Source organism: Montipora foliosa, chromosome 10, assembly GCF_036669935.1.
Source record: "Montipora foliosa isolate CH-2021 chromosome 10, ASM3666993v2, whole genome shotgun sequence".
Lineage (NCBI taxonomy): Eukaryota > Metazoa > Cnidaria > Anthozoa > Scleractinia > Acroporidae > Montipora > Montipora foliosa.
In genome coordinates this window covers 21,050,797-21,068,296 of record NC_090878.1, presented here as the reverse complement: position 1 = coordinate 21,068,296, position 17,500 = coordinate 21,050,797, and the positions used below count along the sequence as shown (strand labels likewise).

At 41.2% G+C, this 17,500-nt stretch overlaps 1 protein-coding gene across 1 annotated transcript; it reads right to left on the bottom strand.

The window, feature by feature from the left end:
- Window positions 1–7,803: 7,803 nt before the first annotated feature.
- Window positions 7,804–13,636, bottom strand: LOC137973937 (E3 ubiquitin-protein ligase TRIM71-like). Its single transcript, XM_068820844.1, has one exon. It carries the CDS (start codon window positions 13,630–13,632, stop codon window positions 11,425–11,427), a length of 2,208 nt encoding a protein of 735 aa, XP_068676945.1. The 5' UTR covers window positions 13,633–13,636; the 3' UTR covers window positions 7,804–11,424.
- Window positions 13,637–17,500: the final 3,864 nt, after the last annotated feature.

Below are 17,500 nucleotides of genomic sequence, written 5' to 3'. Positions count from 1 at the left end.
ACGCATGCAACAGCTGAGAACTTATTTTATCAATGCCAGCAGCTTTGCGCGGACTTGACTTTTGTAACATAGTAAGCACCTGCGCATTGGTGATGGATGGAATGATATAAGATGTATCAGGACTTTTTCTGGATCTGACAAAGTCGTGCAGCTTTGAGAGGTCTGATGGAAATTGCGGCAATGTAGATCTTAACCTCTCTGCTATACTGGAAAAATGACCATTAAAATGTTGCGCCATTAGCTTTTTGTCATCTATAACAGCTTACCCGATATTAATACTGTTAATGTCGCGCCTGTTCTCTCCTGAGCCAGTCAGTGTTCTTATTGTTTTCCAAATTCCTCTTGAATTGCCTTTATTTTCCTCAAAGGCATTACCGAAAAATTTTCTTTTTGAGCTCCTAATCATCGCAACTGCTTTATTTCTTGCCACTCTGTAATTAGACCAATCATCAGCATTACTGGAACGCCTTAAGATTTTTAGGCCCCGTCCACACGAAGCCGATTGTAAACGCAAACGCTCGTAAACGCATAAAACGATGTCATATACCGAACGCGCATGCGCTATCGATTTGAGCCTGCAAATAAAAGAGACTGGCGCTGACATCTGACGTCAGCGTTTTCACAGCGTTTACGAAAATATAGGTTTACGGCCGTTTACACGAAGACGCATAAACGGCGTTTTAAAATTTATCCACTTTGGAGAGCGTTTTCGAATTTATGCGTTTACGGTGAGCGTTTTCATCGTCTTCGTGTGGACGGAAGGCCTAAACGCATAAAAAAGTTTGCGTTTACTAGCGTTTGCGTTTACAATCGTCTTCGTGTGGACGGGGCCTTAGGCAATTATCTCTCAGGTGTAGCAGTTTCAAGACAGAGCTAGTCATCCATGGAGCTTGGACAGCGCGCTTCACGCGCTTTTCACGCCAGGGGCAAATTTCATCAAGTACGCTATTGAAAATTGACTCCCAAGAGTCCAGCATATCTTCAATGTCAACATATCATTTGTTTGCAGTACTCTGCTTAATTAACAACGACAATTTGTCGTTTTAACGGGAGCATTCGAATGCGAATCTTTCGTTCTCTATAGGTGATTTGCAACCAATTTCTAAAGACACAGATAACAATGCCGCAATGTACAATTGCTTGTGGGCGAACAAAAGGAGCTAATTAAAATAATAATGAGAGATCTTTTGTTTTTGTCCACCAAAATGGCTGCGATGACGTAACGTGAAAACCTTCTCTTCTTACTCTGAAACATCCTCGGAGACCCAGGGGCAGATCGCGGAGGCAAGGGGAAGTCTAAACGGACAAAAGAAAATGGCGACGAAGAAAAGCACAGTAGGGCGAGAAGAGCCCCTGGGGACAAGATCTTACCAGACCAAATCCAAACAGCAGGGGTAATTCTCTATTCTGATTCGTGCCAGAAATTCTTTGTGATTTTCTGCCCAATCAGAGGTCAGCAGGTCGTAAAGTCGTTTCGTGTCTTCTTACACGGAAATCACTTGATCGCCATACTCGCCTGGTTCGTTTGGTAAGGTTTTGCTCGAGGAGAAAGTCTCAATCACAGCACAAAATGTACAGGAAATCGTTCGGAATATCGGCGGAGAAATACGCTGGACCTTTCGCAGGTATCGTTACAGTAGCGTATTTCCAAGTGTGCGAGATTTGTAGAAAGATGTCCTCCCCGATTCATCTAAAATAGCAGTGAATGTTGATCTAATGCACTAGTCAGCGGAAAGCCCCGCACCCCCATACCCGGGGAATGCGGGGAATTAGCGGGGGATTTCAGCGGTTTTGGACTGTCACTTTTGCCACGGTATGCGGGGTTTTCGACAGCATTTGGCGCAAGTATCGGCGAACGGGGACCTTGAGCGGGGCTTAGACGGGGATTTGTATTTTGACGCCAACTTGAATAGGCACGCAAAGATCACTTGGTCTCAAAATGGCGGCTGAGTCAAGTTAAAATCCATTCTTTTCATGTTTGTAATGGGCTCTCAGTTAAATTCTGGGTTCAATCTGTAAATATTATCATTTCTTGTAGTAGAATTAGTCAAAAATTATAGTTATGCTTGATTAGCGATTTATTTATAGCGTTGACATTTTGTCTCAGTATTCCCATTAGAATGCAACGCGAATGTACGCCTAGAGGGTGACAGTGACGCTACTTTATGATTTTGTGAGATGAACCTTGAAAATGTTACCTCCGATGGGTTTCGTCTTTTTGAGTTTCTGCATTACCACGGTCTGCGTAATGGTGGAACATGCAAGTTCCTACCAAGGACTCTTTCAAAGGTCTACCGTAGTTCACTAGATTTTTTTTTATTTTCTTTGCTATAGTTTTCAGAGTAGTTTCAAAATTTGTTACCGATGAAGGGTTGTTTCAAGAGATTATCAAGGTAAGAGAGAGAATATCCCGTATAGGCTTTCTACTAAAGGTAATCCCTCTTAAGTTATTTTTAGACATGGTCCCCATTTCTTCCACGGATGTTTCGAGGAGGATTTGTTTATGTTTTGTTTCTTTTAGTTTCAAATCGAAGGAAAACCTTCAACGCTGTGAGGATTTCTTCTTTGATATTTTAATTACAAGCAAAGTAGCTTCGGCTCTCGTTATGTTTTAATACCTTTCGAAAATTTAATAGGAGTTTAAGGCATCGTCCACACGTATCCGGAAATTTGTGAAAACGCCAACTTTTTTTTACGAATACGGCTTGCGTCCACACGTATCCAGAGTATTTTCCGGCCGTATCCGGAAATTTTTGAAAACGCTCTCCAGAGTGAAAATTTTTTTATCCGATACGAATACGTATACGTGTGGACGGTCGTATCCGGAAATTTGCGAATACGCTTACGTCATTCTCTTGGATCCAGTCTTCACGGCGAGCATTAAACAAACATGGCGTACAGCAAGGTTGTGTCTTCTTTGTTAATTGCTCTGATTTCTAGTTTGATATCATGCGTTCAGATAAATGCAGCTGTGATAAATTTACACAACCAATACTTTAGAGATCGACAGGATGTTTTGAGATTGTTGACCGTCAGCAGTAGTTCAACTTCATCATCGGTTCATTTATATGTATCAGCATACTTTTTCTTGACTTTTTCAGAAGATTTAGACATTTTTTGGAGTGATAAACTACAAGCATCGACTGGTTACACCTTGCAGTAGCTATAGCGCGGAAGAAATGACGCCAAATCGCAATTATGCGCATGCTCATTTCAGGATTCTCTCCGAAAAAAGAACTGGGCACTAGAGCAAATCAGAAAATTTCCGGATACAATCGGATACGTGTGGACGGCTGTAAACGATTCGAATACGCTGCGTGTGGACGCGTAAATTTTCGTATCCGCAAAACAATATTTGCGGCAAAAAAAATTTCCGGATACGTGTGGACATGGCCTAAATAAGAGACACATTTGCCTTGCACAAACAATAACAACTAAATGAACGGCAGAGAAATGAGTAGAAACACGAGTGCTAAGCGAACATTCGCCGAAACACAACGCAACCAGATGGTCGAAAGTGCAGATAGACGTTCGCCGCTAAGGCGGCAAAAAGCAGTTTAAGGAAAAATGGCAACAACGCCGGAGACAACGTTGATTAAAAAACGACTTTACATGTATATCCAACCTACGAATCTAGATGCATTCAGTTTATCTAGCACTGTCAGAAATATCCCAAACAGAATATGTTATAGCGTCAAAATTCGAAAAGAAATTCTTTAAGTGGCCAGTTAAAGTTCTCGAATATGCAGAATGTGGTCATTTCGCGTTGTTTTGTAAAGAACGGCAATGAAATGAACAGAATTATAACCCTCGCCTACACAGGCATTGTACTCGTTGCCGTTGCCGTTGAGGTTTGCGTATTAAATTCCCTAAAACCGAATAAAGGGCAAAATAACGAACAGCCTAAGAGCACAAAGCAAACGAAGGCCCAGCCGAACAAAAAGACAGCTGAGAGTGCAGAAGAAATTTCTCTCTTTTCGAGAAAATCGCTTGGGCAGTCCACGCATCGCGCGAGTAACATCCTCGGAAGAACTGGGCACCATGTAAGAGTGAGTGAAAACGTTCCATATAGGGGATTTACTCTCTTACCTTGGTAATTTCTTGGTTATTTGCAAAATGTAGCTGGATCATGAGGCCATAAAATTTTGGTAATTAGCCATTTCCTTAGTGAAATTTGTATAGCTCTTTGAGAATTGTTGTGATAGTGAACCGTTGTAGTCAGTTGAGTGTACTTTAGATTGGGTATGCTTACGCATAGAGGGCAAGTAACTGGAATATTGTCAGATTAAGCTGCTCGTCAAATGCATGTTTGGACTTACGTCGTTGTTATCTTAATGGTTTTGACACCAAGGAAACTGGTATTTTCATTCCCATTTTCAGGGCTGTGCTAAACCCAGTGATTGTAAAGTTTCGAATGCCAAATCTGTAGCTCAAGGTAGATTTATTCGGGCTTTATGAGAAATGAACTGCATTGTTGATTTTCATGTTTGTCAAAGTTTAATTTGAGGTAAAAATTCTTAAAGTACATTAATTTTGGTCAGCATTGTGCTTTACAGTTTTGGAAGTACTCTATCGTCCCGGGTGCGGGGGAGAAAAGTTTGGTTTTGACGTACGAAATTGCCCCGCATAGCGGGGAATTTGCTTCATTTAGAAGGCAGGCCTGATCTAATACCCCGCTATTGCCCAGGTATGATGGGGGTGCGGGGCTATCCACTGACTAGTGCATAACAAATGAATTCCTTATTTGGCAAGATTTCCGCACAGGTCCCTACTTCATTATGCATACACTCCTTTGTTTCAAGAAAACAATAGCGTTAACAATAGACGTCCTTTGGGCTGTGGCGCTTTGTTCTTTCCTTTTAGAGGTTTTTTTTTCTAAGTCTATATGGACTTGAAAAAAGTCGGTCGAACTTCTGTCTGAAATACGGAAAATCGAACAGTTTTTCCTGCAATTTCGGCACCTTTCCTGCAATTTTACCCATTTTTCAGTTTTAGAATAAGAGCAAGAAGTGGAGTTTCAAGCAATCGTAATAGGGTTCAGATTCGCAAACATAACAAACAAACCAAATAAAAGTACTGTCATAAGAAATTTAATGACTACCTGCTCTTTTTATCGTGAAATTGTTCTTCCTGTCTGCTTAAAAATTCGCCGAGACACTGCAAAGTGTATATTTTCTTCCTTTCCTGTATTTAGGATCACGAACGGTGCATTTAGAGGGATTTTGCGATTTATCGCTCTTTGTAGAGATCGGCAATATGCTCAATGATACTTCCAAGTAAATACTTTGGTAGAGATCCATGGATGTTCCCGTAAAAGGCATACTTCGTTTCACTCCCCATCATGTCTTTTCAATGCCCTTCTGTGGGCTCGTTTGTCTGGGTCGACGAAGTTTAGGCGATAGTTAACTGCGGTGAGATGATGTTAGCCCTTGTCTTGTAGGCAGTATTTTTTCAAGGAAAGTTTACGGTCAGAAAATTAATATGTGTTCTCGCGGATTGAAAGCTATCCATTGCAGTTTTTTCTTGAGCATCGCGAAACAGATCCATCTCCCGATGCAACAATTTGTCTTTGCCAACTGATTGCGTTTTCACACAGGTTTTCGACACGGAAGACGAAAGTAAATTGTTTTCTTAGCACCACTGTATGCACAACTCTGGAAAGGCTATAAAGCAGGGACAATTTTCAAATGATCAAATCTCCCATTGCTGTGACCCTTTTACTTCGGTAGCCATCTTGATTATTACGAAGACACAAGTTTGTTTCAAAAGAAGGGAAATATGAAACGATTTTAAATGCAATGAACTCGTGCATGAAAGTTTCCCATGAAAGATGCACCAATCAGACTTTAAGCGTGGTATACTCTTCCACGCAGTGAACTTATAAGTGTGCCGCACGCACGGGGCATGAAGGAAAAGCAGGTCACAGTTCACAGCAATACTGGAAAACCTAAAACTATCACAGGGACTAACCTTAAGCCTAAACAGTGCCTTTAGTCGTCATTAGGGTTATGGTTAGCATTATTAAAGGGATAGGTTGTTTCAAGAGTAGTAAAACAGGGATCTGTTAATGGTAACCTACAAGTGTAAGTTCGATTGTAGGTGCTCGGCGGGGCACGTGTATGTAATTACGTATCATTGTTATGTAAATAGTCTGGAAATAAGAACAAGACGAAGGGATAGAAAGAAGAAAGCTGGAACGAAAACGAGTAACGGTGTGGGCGATGAAGGGAAAGAAGAGAGAGAGGGGGGGAGAGAAAAAATGAGATCCGTTTTTATTCATCCCGTAAGTACAAATTACCCATGTATATATTCGGTTCTCTTGGGTATACGTATTGTTCTACAAAACAATAGCGCGAATGAATAATTAATTTATTCTGCATGCATAATGAAGTAGGGACCTGTACGGAAATCATTCCAATTATTTTTATTTTTCCCCCTTTTCCTAGTCGAGGTATTTCTAGATTTCTTACATGAATTGCTGTGGCAGAAACTTTGCTAATCTCGAGCAATTCTTCATCGCACGGGCCACCCTGTTCTGTCGAGCAAGCAGCATGCAGCACGACTTTATTTTAATGCTCGCCAAATTCAACGCTATCGAGCTCGTGTTCTCTTCACGATACTAGGGAGCTTAAGCAAGAGGACGGCTGGTAGACTCAGGACGGCAGAATGACGAAAAAATGTCGCGTAAGGTTGGGAATGCACGGTCTCGCGCGACATTTTTTCGTCATTTTGGCGTCCCAAAACCTTTTCAGCCGTCCTGTTCCGTAAGCTCCCTAAATTGTTCACGATGATCCACCCGAAAGAAACAGTTGAAGACTGTTGTCGAGTGCGTTCTTACGTTTTTGTTAACAAAAGGAGAAAGCGAAACCTTTATGGTGAATCTTTGAGAATATTTGAAGAAGTTTTCGATTAAAATTAAAAGTCTAGGCACATAATCGATGGTCTTTCTTGTGCATTGTGCGACACGGCAAAACTTACTTTCTCACGGCAATACTTACTTTTCCACGGCAAAACTTACTTTTCCACGGCAAAACTTGCTTTTCCACGGCAAAACTTACTTTTTGCCTAAAATATGGAATTCGGAAAGGGAATCTGGAAACGGAATCCGGAATCCGGAATACATTGAAAGTGGTAGAAAGGCTAAAATTACCACGGAAAGCAATAAGCTCAACGATTCATTTAGTAAGGTACTCCTAAAGTCGACGATAAATAAAGTTGATAAAGCAACTCGTTTAATTGTGTGTATGTATGTTTTTAGTTATAATATTTCGCCAACAGGACTCTTGATTTCGCTCGTTCAAAATTCGCAGTGGAGATAAACAAGGCTGCGTGTGGGCACCCACCCTGTTTGGTATTTTCTTTTCTCTCATCCTCCAACACGCCTTCCAGTTCTGCAGTGAGGGGGGCCTTCTCCACCGTACACGCCACGACGGAAAGCTACTGAACTTGACAAAAGACAAAAGACAAAAGTGAAGACAGTGCTTTTAAGAGAGATGCCCTTTGCCGACGACGCTGCCTTTGTCAGTCACACAGAGAGCGGACAACAAGCGATCATAGACCGCTTCGCGACTGCCTGCCAGGACTTTGGCTTTACCATCATCATAAAGACTGAGGTACTGGCAATGCCGGGGACCGATGCTGAGCCGACCATCCTGATCAGCAACCAAGCACTCAACTCTTTGGACGCCTTCAAGTACCTTAACTCAACAATCACCTCCAATCTCTCCCCGAATAGTGACTTGAATGCTCTGTTTGCGTCCTCAGCACTCTGTTGTATTGGAGAGAGACATGGCCTACATACACGAGACAAGAAGCTAGACTGAACACACTCCACTTCAGATTCCTCCGCAAAATTCTTGAGATCACCTGGAAGGATAAAATCACCAACCAGAAAGTACTTGAAACTGCAGAACTGCCAACTATCCAGTACCTCCTCTCAGAGCGTAGACTACGCCGTTGGCTAGGCCATTGGCCCCGAGCGCCTTCCAAAAGACCTACTCTATGGACAGCTGTCTCAAGGCAAACGATCGACAGGACGGCCGCTTCTTCGCTACAAAGACGTCTGCAAACGAGACATGAAGGCAGCCACGTTGAATCAGTGTCGGCAAGTCGGAATGGCTGGCTGACGACCGTGTTAAGTCGAGGGTAGCTGTAAAGACGGGCTGCAAACGGGCAGAGGTAGAGAGGATGAGGACCTGGGTGGAAAAGAGACAGAGGAAGAAGACTTCCACGCGTCGAACGCGATAATTTACGCAGTGTTTACACTGCCACAGGCCTTGCATCTCCAGAATCGGTCTTCGCAGTCACGAGCCTAAGTGCATATACCAATGATCAACTGCCTACAAGGCAGAAGGAGGCCATGATATATGTACTGTGAACGAAGTCGTAATCCAACAGCACTTTTCACAGCATTTTCTCTATAGAAATTGATCGAATGCATTTCTTTCTTTCTTTTTTTTTTTTTAATCAAGAAAGTTGTTATACTTATTGCACCCAGTATAGAGTGAAGCACCTGGAAGATCGATAACAGATCCAGTGTATTTGTGTTAAGGCAGATCATTTTCCATTCCTATGTGTTGACCGTGAGTTCAACTAGACTCTCTCTGGCTGCACTCGTATATGCGTATGATTCGTCATTTTTAAGGTAAAATAGTCACACTTTACAACAGGGAAAGATGAGTCTATTCAGGCTGAATCTCCCAAGAGTTATCTGAGCTAACAGCGGTTATCAGTCACACGCCCTCAACGATTTTGTTTTAATTTTTCGAAACTAAATTGATTGACTGACGTCCACCCAAAAAATGAAAAATGAAACAAGAAGTCGTTGAGGGGCACGTGTGAATGGTAACCGCCATAAGTACTTGGGAAGAAATTGTTTTGATTTGAAATAAGCTGAAAATTGTTTTAGATATTACCTATTTTCCTGTATGATTTTAGAAAGAGGGATCTGATTAGAAAATTTTTCATTTCCGTGTGGTAAAATGCTTTTCCATAAGTATTGTACGTATGCAAGGATGCGTTCGATCGGCCTTATTCCGGAATAGGAATACACAGATTTGAATTCAGAAATCCTTCGCTTTTACAGAGATTCACATGGAAACTACTGAAATGAAATTTTAAACATATCTTCAACATCCTATAGTTGCTTACTAGTAAAAACTACACCAAACATACTATTTCAAATCATCACTGCACCTATTTTTATTCCCCATTCGAACGAACCCTTAAGAGATCAACAAACGAGTGTAATCAAGAAAATCGAGCGCCCGAAGACAATTGCTGTAATATTTGATGTCAAAACATTATCACCCCACCATCACGAAAAAGAAAAGCCCAGACAGTTGGATTCTCTTCCGATGTTACGACATAGGCCATTTCAGAAACGTGAGAGGACTAGGACGAGTTTCTCATACTTGCTTGGATTGAAAATCTAAACTCTTCAACTGAAATTTTACCAAATGAAAAGCTACCCAGCCAAGTTTGAGATTTTTCTACGGAAAATTGGCCAAATGGGAGACTTGCAAAAGTTGCAAAATCCCATACAAACCCTAGGCCTTATAACTTTGTGGGCTGTCTACCCATTCCATACAAACTCTCTATTTTAGGTGATATTTGAAGATATATTATTTCACCATTTTCCTCCTCTAAATACATCTATTCTTGGTAAAGACTCTCAAACTTGGTTGATCTTTCATTTGAATGTCTTAGTTTTTCAAACAAACGGAAAACAACCAAACTCGTCCCAGTCGTCTCACGTTTCTGAAATGGCTTATGAATCCCCTCCCAAAAGGAGTCAGCATGTGACAAATTACTCAACGAGATGAAAGTAAACATTTGCACGACGCAGGATCATTTTAAGTGACTTTGGTTCAAGTTCTTATTCCGGATTCGCCATTCCGGATTCCGGACCCGTAGAAAAGTAAGTTTTGCCGTGAAAAAGTAAGTTTTGCCGTGGAAAAGTAAGTTTTGCCGTGGAAAAGTAAGTTTTGCCGTGAGAAAGTAAGTTTTGCCGTGGAAAAGTAAGTTTTGCCGTGGAAAAGTAAGTTTTGCCGTGAGAAAGTAAGTTTTGCCGTGGAAAAGTAAGTTTTGCCGTGAGAAAGTAACTTTTGCCGTGAAAAAGTAAGTTTTGCCGTGAGAAAGTAAGTTTTGCCGTGGAAAAGTAAGTTTTGCCGTGGAAAAGTAAGTTTTTGCCGTGGCAGATGTGGGCCACCCTACGAAACGACTTGACGACCTGCTGACCTCTGATTGGGCAGAAAATCACAAAGAATTTCTGGCACGAATCAGAATAGAGAATTACCCCTGCCGTTTGGGTTTGGTCCGGTAAGAACTTGTCCCCAGGGGCTTTTCTCGCCCCACTATGCTTTTCTTCGTCGCCATTTTCTTTTGTCCGTTTAGACTTCCCCTTGCCTCCGCGATCTGCCCCTGGGTCTCCGAGGATGACTCTGAAATTCCTTGCACCAATTTATTTTTGGGATAACTCGCCCACATTTTTCGTCATGAAAGAGATCCTCCAGATGGAATAATCGCAAAAGACTTATGAAAGTGCAAAGCTAAATTTTGAGATGACGTTTACCGTTCCACAACGTTCAACCTGTGAAATGGTCTAATGATATACAGGTCAACATTTGCTTAATAAGATTCACCTGTGCGTCACCGGTTTAATTATTTCATTGCAAGATAAGCAAAAAGCAGGTATTGTAAGAAAAACAACAGTTTCCGAGATTCAGCAAAGCTCTTGGGGCGTTAAAGTTAAAGTCTAATTTATTATTCAAAATTTTCGAGATTCGTAGAAAATGTGGAGAGGAGTATTCAACCTTGTTCCCAGGGCTTTTCCCTCACTTGGAGGGGGAAGCGCCCTCGGAACGAGGTTGATTACTGCCTACAATAGCTACCTTTAAAACACTGAGAACAAATTGTAAGCAAACACTTAATACACAGAAAAGATAACAAAACAAAATACCTCCAAAATTATTCATTTGAAACTAAAAATGTTTTTTTCCCAGTAGACTTTTCCCCGTTTTTTTCTTGCTTTCCGACAGGGTAGTTGCAGATTCTAGTGCGTAGCTGTTTTCATCGGAAAGGTATAAGGGAATCTTGGCTTTCTTTACATTTTGTGTCATCAACGTATGAGTTTGCACAGATGGCATCAATCATGCTATTTAAAAATTGACTTCAAATGGTAAAAGCCTTTAAGCTTTGATCACGAGCCAGTTATTAGCCATCAAAAACTGATAAATTCTTCAATGACAAAGGCGCTACTGATCCCATTATAATATTCTTTGTAAAAATTCGAATTTTCAAAGCATCATTCCTCGGAGCTTATTAGAGCTTATGCAATGCACTTTCAATATTCATTACTTTATAATCGGCTGACTGATTACAAAACGTTAGCCTTATGCTAATAAGCCAAAAATATATCACATCTTAATGGAAAACAGAAATGAGTCCGTTGTATGAGTTGGCAACTATGAGACTGCCACCACTGTTTATAGCAACGTGAGAAGGCTGAAAGCCATTTTTAAAGTACTGTTCATCAATTTTACTCAAAAACTTGCCGCTCAGGGTGAAGAGTTGCAGCCTTTGGTTACGTGCATCACACACAATGAGTCGGTTGTACTTGTCAATAACGAGTCCATCAGGACCATCAAACTGACCATCATTGGACCCCTTACAGCCAATGTCGTGTAAATACACTCCTCTTTTATCAAATACCTTGACAAAACCAGCATAGTAATAAGAAACAAAGAATTTGTCCTGGTGATAAATAGCGCATTCGGGGATATCATCACAGTCTGGGGCACTGAAGGACTGGAGCAAGTCATTCCCGTCTGAGGAGAGGACCTTGATTTTCTTGTCCCCATAGTGAGTTATGATTATACGACTATCACTCGCAATGGAAAGGCGACGTGGTTTATCAAGATGATCATCATTGATGTATTTGATGAAGTGACCCTCCTCACTGAACAGATGAGGCCAAGAGTATGGCTCTTGATGAAGCTTATCGTCGCTTTCCTGAACTAAAGTCAGCAGGTCGCCAGAGTCTGTAAATGCCACAAACAAAGGTGCATCATCAAGTCTTATCTCACTTCGAAACTTTCCTTCAGAGCGAAACAGTTGAATTCTTTCATTCACGTATTCTGCAACAGCAATCGTTCCAGTTTTATCACTCACATCAATATCGTTAATGCCACCAAATCCTCCTCGTTCCTTCCCTTCTGAACCAAACTGAAAGGCAAATTGATATTGATGCTGATGAACCTGCACAATCCAAGGACTACCAGTCAGCGGCTGTCCATTCACAAGGATCTTTACTCTGTGTTGTCCGGCACCTTGTGGTGTGTATGTCACTGTGTATTTGCCGTCTTTGGTGTCTTTAATGTCTGTTTTTAGTTGATCACCTTCTGGAGTCAATATGTCGACTTTGATTTTATCATCTTGTTGATAACATTGAAATCCTTCTGAATCCTTTGTAACAATGACGAAATATGTCTCCTTCCTTTCTTTTACTTCCTTGCTGTCTTGACCTTCAGCTAAGCACTTTGAGGGATCAGTCTTGGTGACAACAACTCGATCCATAAGATCCAATTTCTTTTCCACCAAGTAATGTACATGTGGCGACATGTAAAGATCGGGTTTTCTTACATTTAACAGTTCATTACAACGTCCGAGGATGGCGTGATTTGTTTTTAGAATTTCGAGACTGAAGTTTCTATCCAAGATACTCTGACAGCGTTCGAAGCAGCTTTTCAGCTGGGTGGCAACCAGCTCGAAGTTTTCCAGTCGCGTTGCGTGATGTTTTTGTTCCGCTTCATAAATTTCACGAAGCTTGTCCTTCATTTTCCTCTCGTGTTCTCGCAAATCACGAATCAATTTTTCCACAGTGTCTGTCATTTTCTTTTCCTCGTTCAAAATTTCAACTTTGTTTTTGTTTCTTAGGTCAGTTTGTTTCTTAATTTCACTCTCATATCTGACAATTTCCGCTTTCACTTTGGCCACAGCGTCAGACATTTGCATCTTTTGTTCTTGTGCTGCTTTCTGAGTGTCTGTCTTAGAGTGTCGATCGTGACTCACTACAGTACATTTGTGGCAAATCAGAACTTTACAGTCTTCGCAGTAAAATTCGAGAGCTTGATCTTCATGATATTGCTGTGAACACATCACGGGTCTGTGGATCAACTCTTGCACATCTTGCGCTTGCAGTTTGTCCATCAAAACATTGCGATGACCCCTTGTGGCCTTCAAGCGTTGGTGAGCTTCAAAACAAGATGCGCACAGAAAATCCTGGCACACGAAACAGTAACATGTTGCCGTGTTGTTCTCGTCACAACTGTTGCATCTTTGAGACTGTACGCTGCCGTCTTCTAGAGCCAGAACATCAACCAATCGGTTGAGATGAAACGATGACGGCAAATTCTCGAAGGTGTCTGTTTCCGGAATTTGAAATGAAGTCTGGCAGACCGGACATTTGATTGTCGCTTTTAGCTGTCTCCTTGCGAAGTTTGCATGTCTGTCGAGACACTCCAGGCAGAATGAGTGAAGACATGGTAATGTCTTGGGAGTTTTGACAGTCTCTATGCACAATGGGCATTCTGCTTCCTTTTTAAGATTCTTGAAAAGCTGTTGAACATCCATGATAAAGCCAAGCAAAGCAAAAAATGAGGGCGTGTGAAATAGTGACGTCACTGATATCCCTGGACTCTGTGCGGTCCAGTGGATGACCCCGCTACTTTCCGCTTTAGTGTCACGGAGTCACGAATAACAACCATTTTAAAACCCGAAATATTAATTTGGCTAAAAACTTACGGTGCTTACCATTAAGCTAAACCGACCGTCCAGAAACCGATCCGCTGAAAATGGAGCGACATTTTCCGATTTTAGCGATGCAACTAAATGACGGTCCTCTCTTCCTGATTCTCCCACTCTATGGTTTTCCTAAACCATCATGGAGGATGCAATAGTTGCGATGCTTTGCTTAGATTCTGAGTAGTGAGGAAGACATCGCTTGAGAATCTTCAGTTAGGACTGCTTGTGACAGTTCAAAAGATTCTCTATCATTTCTGCATGAACAAAATTTTGAAAACAAAACGCGGGAAAATGCGTGTAAATCAAAGTTTCGGGTAAAGCAAAATTGAACGTTTTTCCTCAGTTCTTGATTTTCACGTCACCCAAAGAGAAAACATTAGAGAGAGAGATGAGATCAAAAGTTTAAAAAGTCAAATAAATGTCGATACTACGGGGTTTTAATATCTCAAAATTTATTATATAGCAGTTATCCCAGACCAGGCATCAAGTAAGCAAGATTATCCAGTGTTTCCTCCTGATAAAACACAAAAAAAGGAAATAAAGATTAACCTTTCAATGTAAAATTTAGCGCCGTCTCACCAATTTTTTTGTTGTCCTTTCCCGTTTGATTGGGCTTATTTTATACGTAGGAGCAACCGCAAAGTAGGAATAATCTAAAACAGGAGTAATAAAGTAGCTCAATCACACGGCACCAACCTATAAAGCATCTTCTCTGACGTTACTGGGCAGCCTGCACAAACCTCTTTCAATGCGTTTGTTTTGCGTGTGGGAAAGTTGCATAAGCATGGTTTTTGATTTCTCTTGGGACCGTCCGGTAAGTCCGAAGAGAAACTGGATACAATGCTTATGCAAAATTTGGGGGGACAAACAAAGAGTATTGTGGTATTTTCCAAAGTGGACTTTTCGCTGTTAAAACAATGTTTTTTTTGTTCCGTGGTTGGCAAATTTGAATTCCGTCGTTTTCATCTTAGCGTGGACACACGACAGGAAAACATGTTCTTTGAAGTTTGAGTTTGGCAGCCCTTAACATAAGGACACTTAATTTCTTAGAAAAAGTCTTTGATATCCAGTCTTGCTGCCATTCTAGGAAAACTTGCATGAACATCCCTCCAACTTCGAAGGATTGAAGACAAAACTTGTCATGTTTGCAACCAGTTAGAGCATGTTTTCCCCTTGACGTGTCCACCCTTAGGTGAAAACGACGGTATCAAAAGAAACGTGACGTCAATGTTTGTAAAGAAGAAATATCGCTATAGCCTTTTTTCCATTAGTGTAGCAGCTCTCGTAAGCTGTTATTGTTTGGTATTGTAAGCAGCTTTTTGTCTTTTGCTTTTGGATAGGGTTGCGAGCCAATCACATTATACGTTACGAGAGCTGCTGTATTTCTCTGATAGCCTAACGTCATCCTGGCGTTGACTCGTTCCCAGTCGTCTCCCGTTACGTCTTGCTCACGGCGGCACGCACCTGCGCAGGGTTTTCGTTCCCCATTCCATGTCCGGAACTTTGATGCCAATATTTCAGGGTTTTGTCATATTTTTTATTATTGGTAATGGTCACGGTAATGAATTTATATAGCGCATTCCGGTGCTTTCAGAAATATGTCCGCTACTTTTCAAAACTCTCTAGAAAACCCTGAGACGAGCCTGTCAGATTTCAACGCGCGCTGCCTGGCTCGCTTGAGGGAAACAAAAATGGATAATTGCAATTCGCCGGTATGAACCAGACAAGAAGCTCTTTTCCTTCCTGGCCCAACAATTTTAACAGTGATCTGCTTACTTTGAAAACCCGGTCTTTTCACATGTTCCAAGTTTTCTTTTGATCTTACGTTAACGTTAAAATTGCATGTATGTTGAAAGACTTGTAGAACTGAACGTAGGCGAAAAGATCTAAGATCTTTTAAAAGCTTATTTTAATCGCCATATTCATGCAAAAATATCTAGTCATCCCGATTTTTATCGTTCACATCTCTTCTTGTTAATGCGCTGTTTTTATGTTCTTTAGTTTTTGCAGGTTCAGGAAAATATATGTAATTTATGCCAGTATTAAACCTTTCATAGATGTCTGGAAATCCTGAGCAAAGTTTCAGGTGCTTACCATCTTGTTTTTCTCAGGCGCGGGGAATCTGGAACGAATGCTTGAATTGGCCAGACGTAGCAATTTCCTCGCGCTTATGCTGTGTTTCGTTTTCACACGACGCAAGCGAACGCAAGCTTAAGCGCAAAGACAAGGAAAAGGGAAAGATTTTAATCCTTGTGCTTGTACTTATGCTTGCGTTAACCCCGTTTTCACGGTGAAATAATAACCGCTTACTAACCGAGCTTGCTCGGGCCGTACTGGGGAATATTGGCCTGAGGTCGTGGTAGTACTCCCACGACGAGGGCCAATATTCCCCAGTACGGCCCGAGCAAGCTCGGTTACTAAGTTGTTTATCATATGGCACTCTGTTTCTGATAGTAACATGCACTTCCGGTGCAAACAATCTTTTTAGCTTTTTATCTTTTCAATCTTTTTATCTTTCAATCTTTTTAGCTTCTTCTGGTAGTTTCACTGTGAAGAATGACAATATTCACAGTTTTTTTTCTCGCTGTTTTGGTTGCAAAATATGAATTTGCCGGCTTTGCTCCAAAACAAAAATACACGGCTTGGACCGTTTCCACGGAAATCGTCCGTACTGCAAAATCTCGACCGAGAAAGAACCAATCAGAGCGCTGGGATTTGCCCAAGACTGGCTTTGCCATATAATAAGAGCTCTTATTACATACATTGTAGACTCTAGTGTTTTACTGGAAAATATACCACTCGTAAAATTCATAAAAACTACATCCGGGGCCCAAGTAGTTTATTTTCTATGATCTCACAAGTGAGTTTATCGATGATGTCATTTCCCGCCTTTGCATGGTTGTTTCAGTGCAACCAGTCAATGAAAAATGGCGAGCGATAGATTCGTAAAGTTCTCTGAAACTGACGTAAAATCCTTCTCTGACAAACAAGAAAATGCTAACACTAAGAATAAAACTTCATACAACTTAAAATTATTTAAGAAGTTCCTTGCAAGTGAAGAAGAAATGCGAAAATTGAAGAAATTACTGCCGCCGAGTTGCAAGAATTTGCGACAAAGTTTGTGCTCGGTGTTAGACAGGGATGGCGCAGTGTTGAGAGCACTCGCCTCCCACCAATGTGGCCCAGGTTCGATTCCTCGACTCGGCGTCATATGTGGGTTCAGTTTGTTGGTTCTCTACTCTGCACCGAGAGGTTTTCTCCGGGTACTCCGGTTTCCCCTCTCTTCAAAAACCAAGAATTGACTTGTTGTGTTAATTGTTAATTTCACTTTACAGTGTCCCAAATTAGTGCTCCAGCGCTAAATCTACTAGACACTAAATGAAGTTCCTTTCCTTTCCTTTCCTTTTAAACACTCCTGTCTTTATAAAAACAAAACAATTACACATTTGCTCGAAGATATGAATTTTATTTTCTCGTGGCATCACGTTTACGTGAAACGCGAACGGCAAAAGTGACCACGTGACCATGATTTTCCCACCATTTTCTACCTTTGCCGGCTGCCGCTTGCTAATTCTACGTGAAAGTAGACATTTTCGCGTTTGCCGTATATACGTGAAATTTTCTTCTACATAAGAAGTTTTTTGCGGAAAAAAGTACCTTAAAACTATTTTCCAGTATGCCAAAGGAGGAAAATTAG

Excerpts from the sequence above, each read along its gene's own strand:
- LOC137973937 (XM_068820844.1), bottom strand. The coding sequence starts at position 13,632 with ATGGATGTTCAACAGCTTTTCAAGAATCTTAAAAAGGAAGCAGAATGC.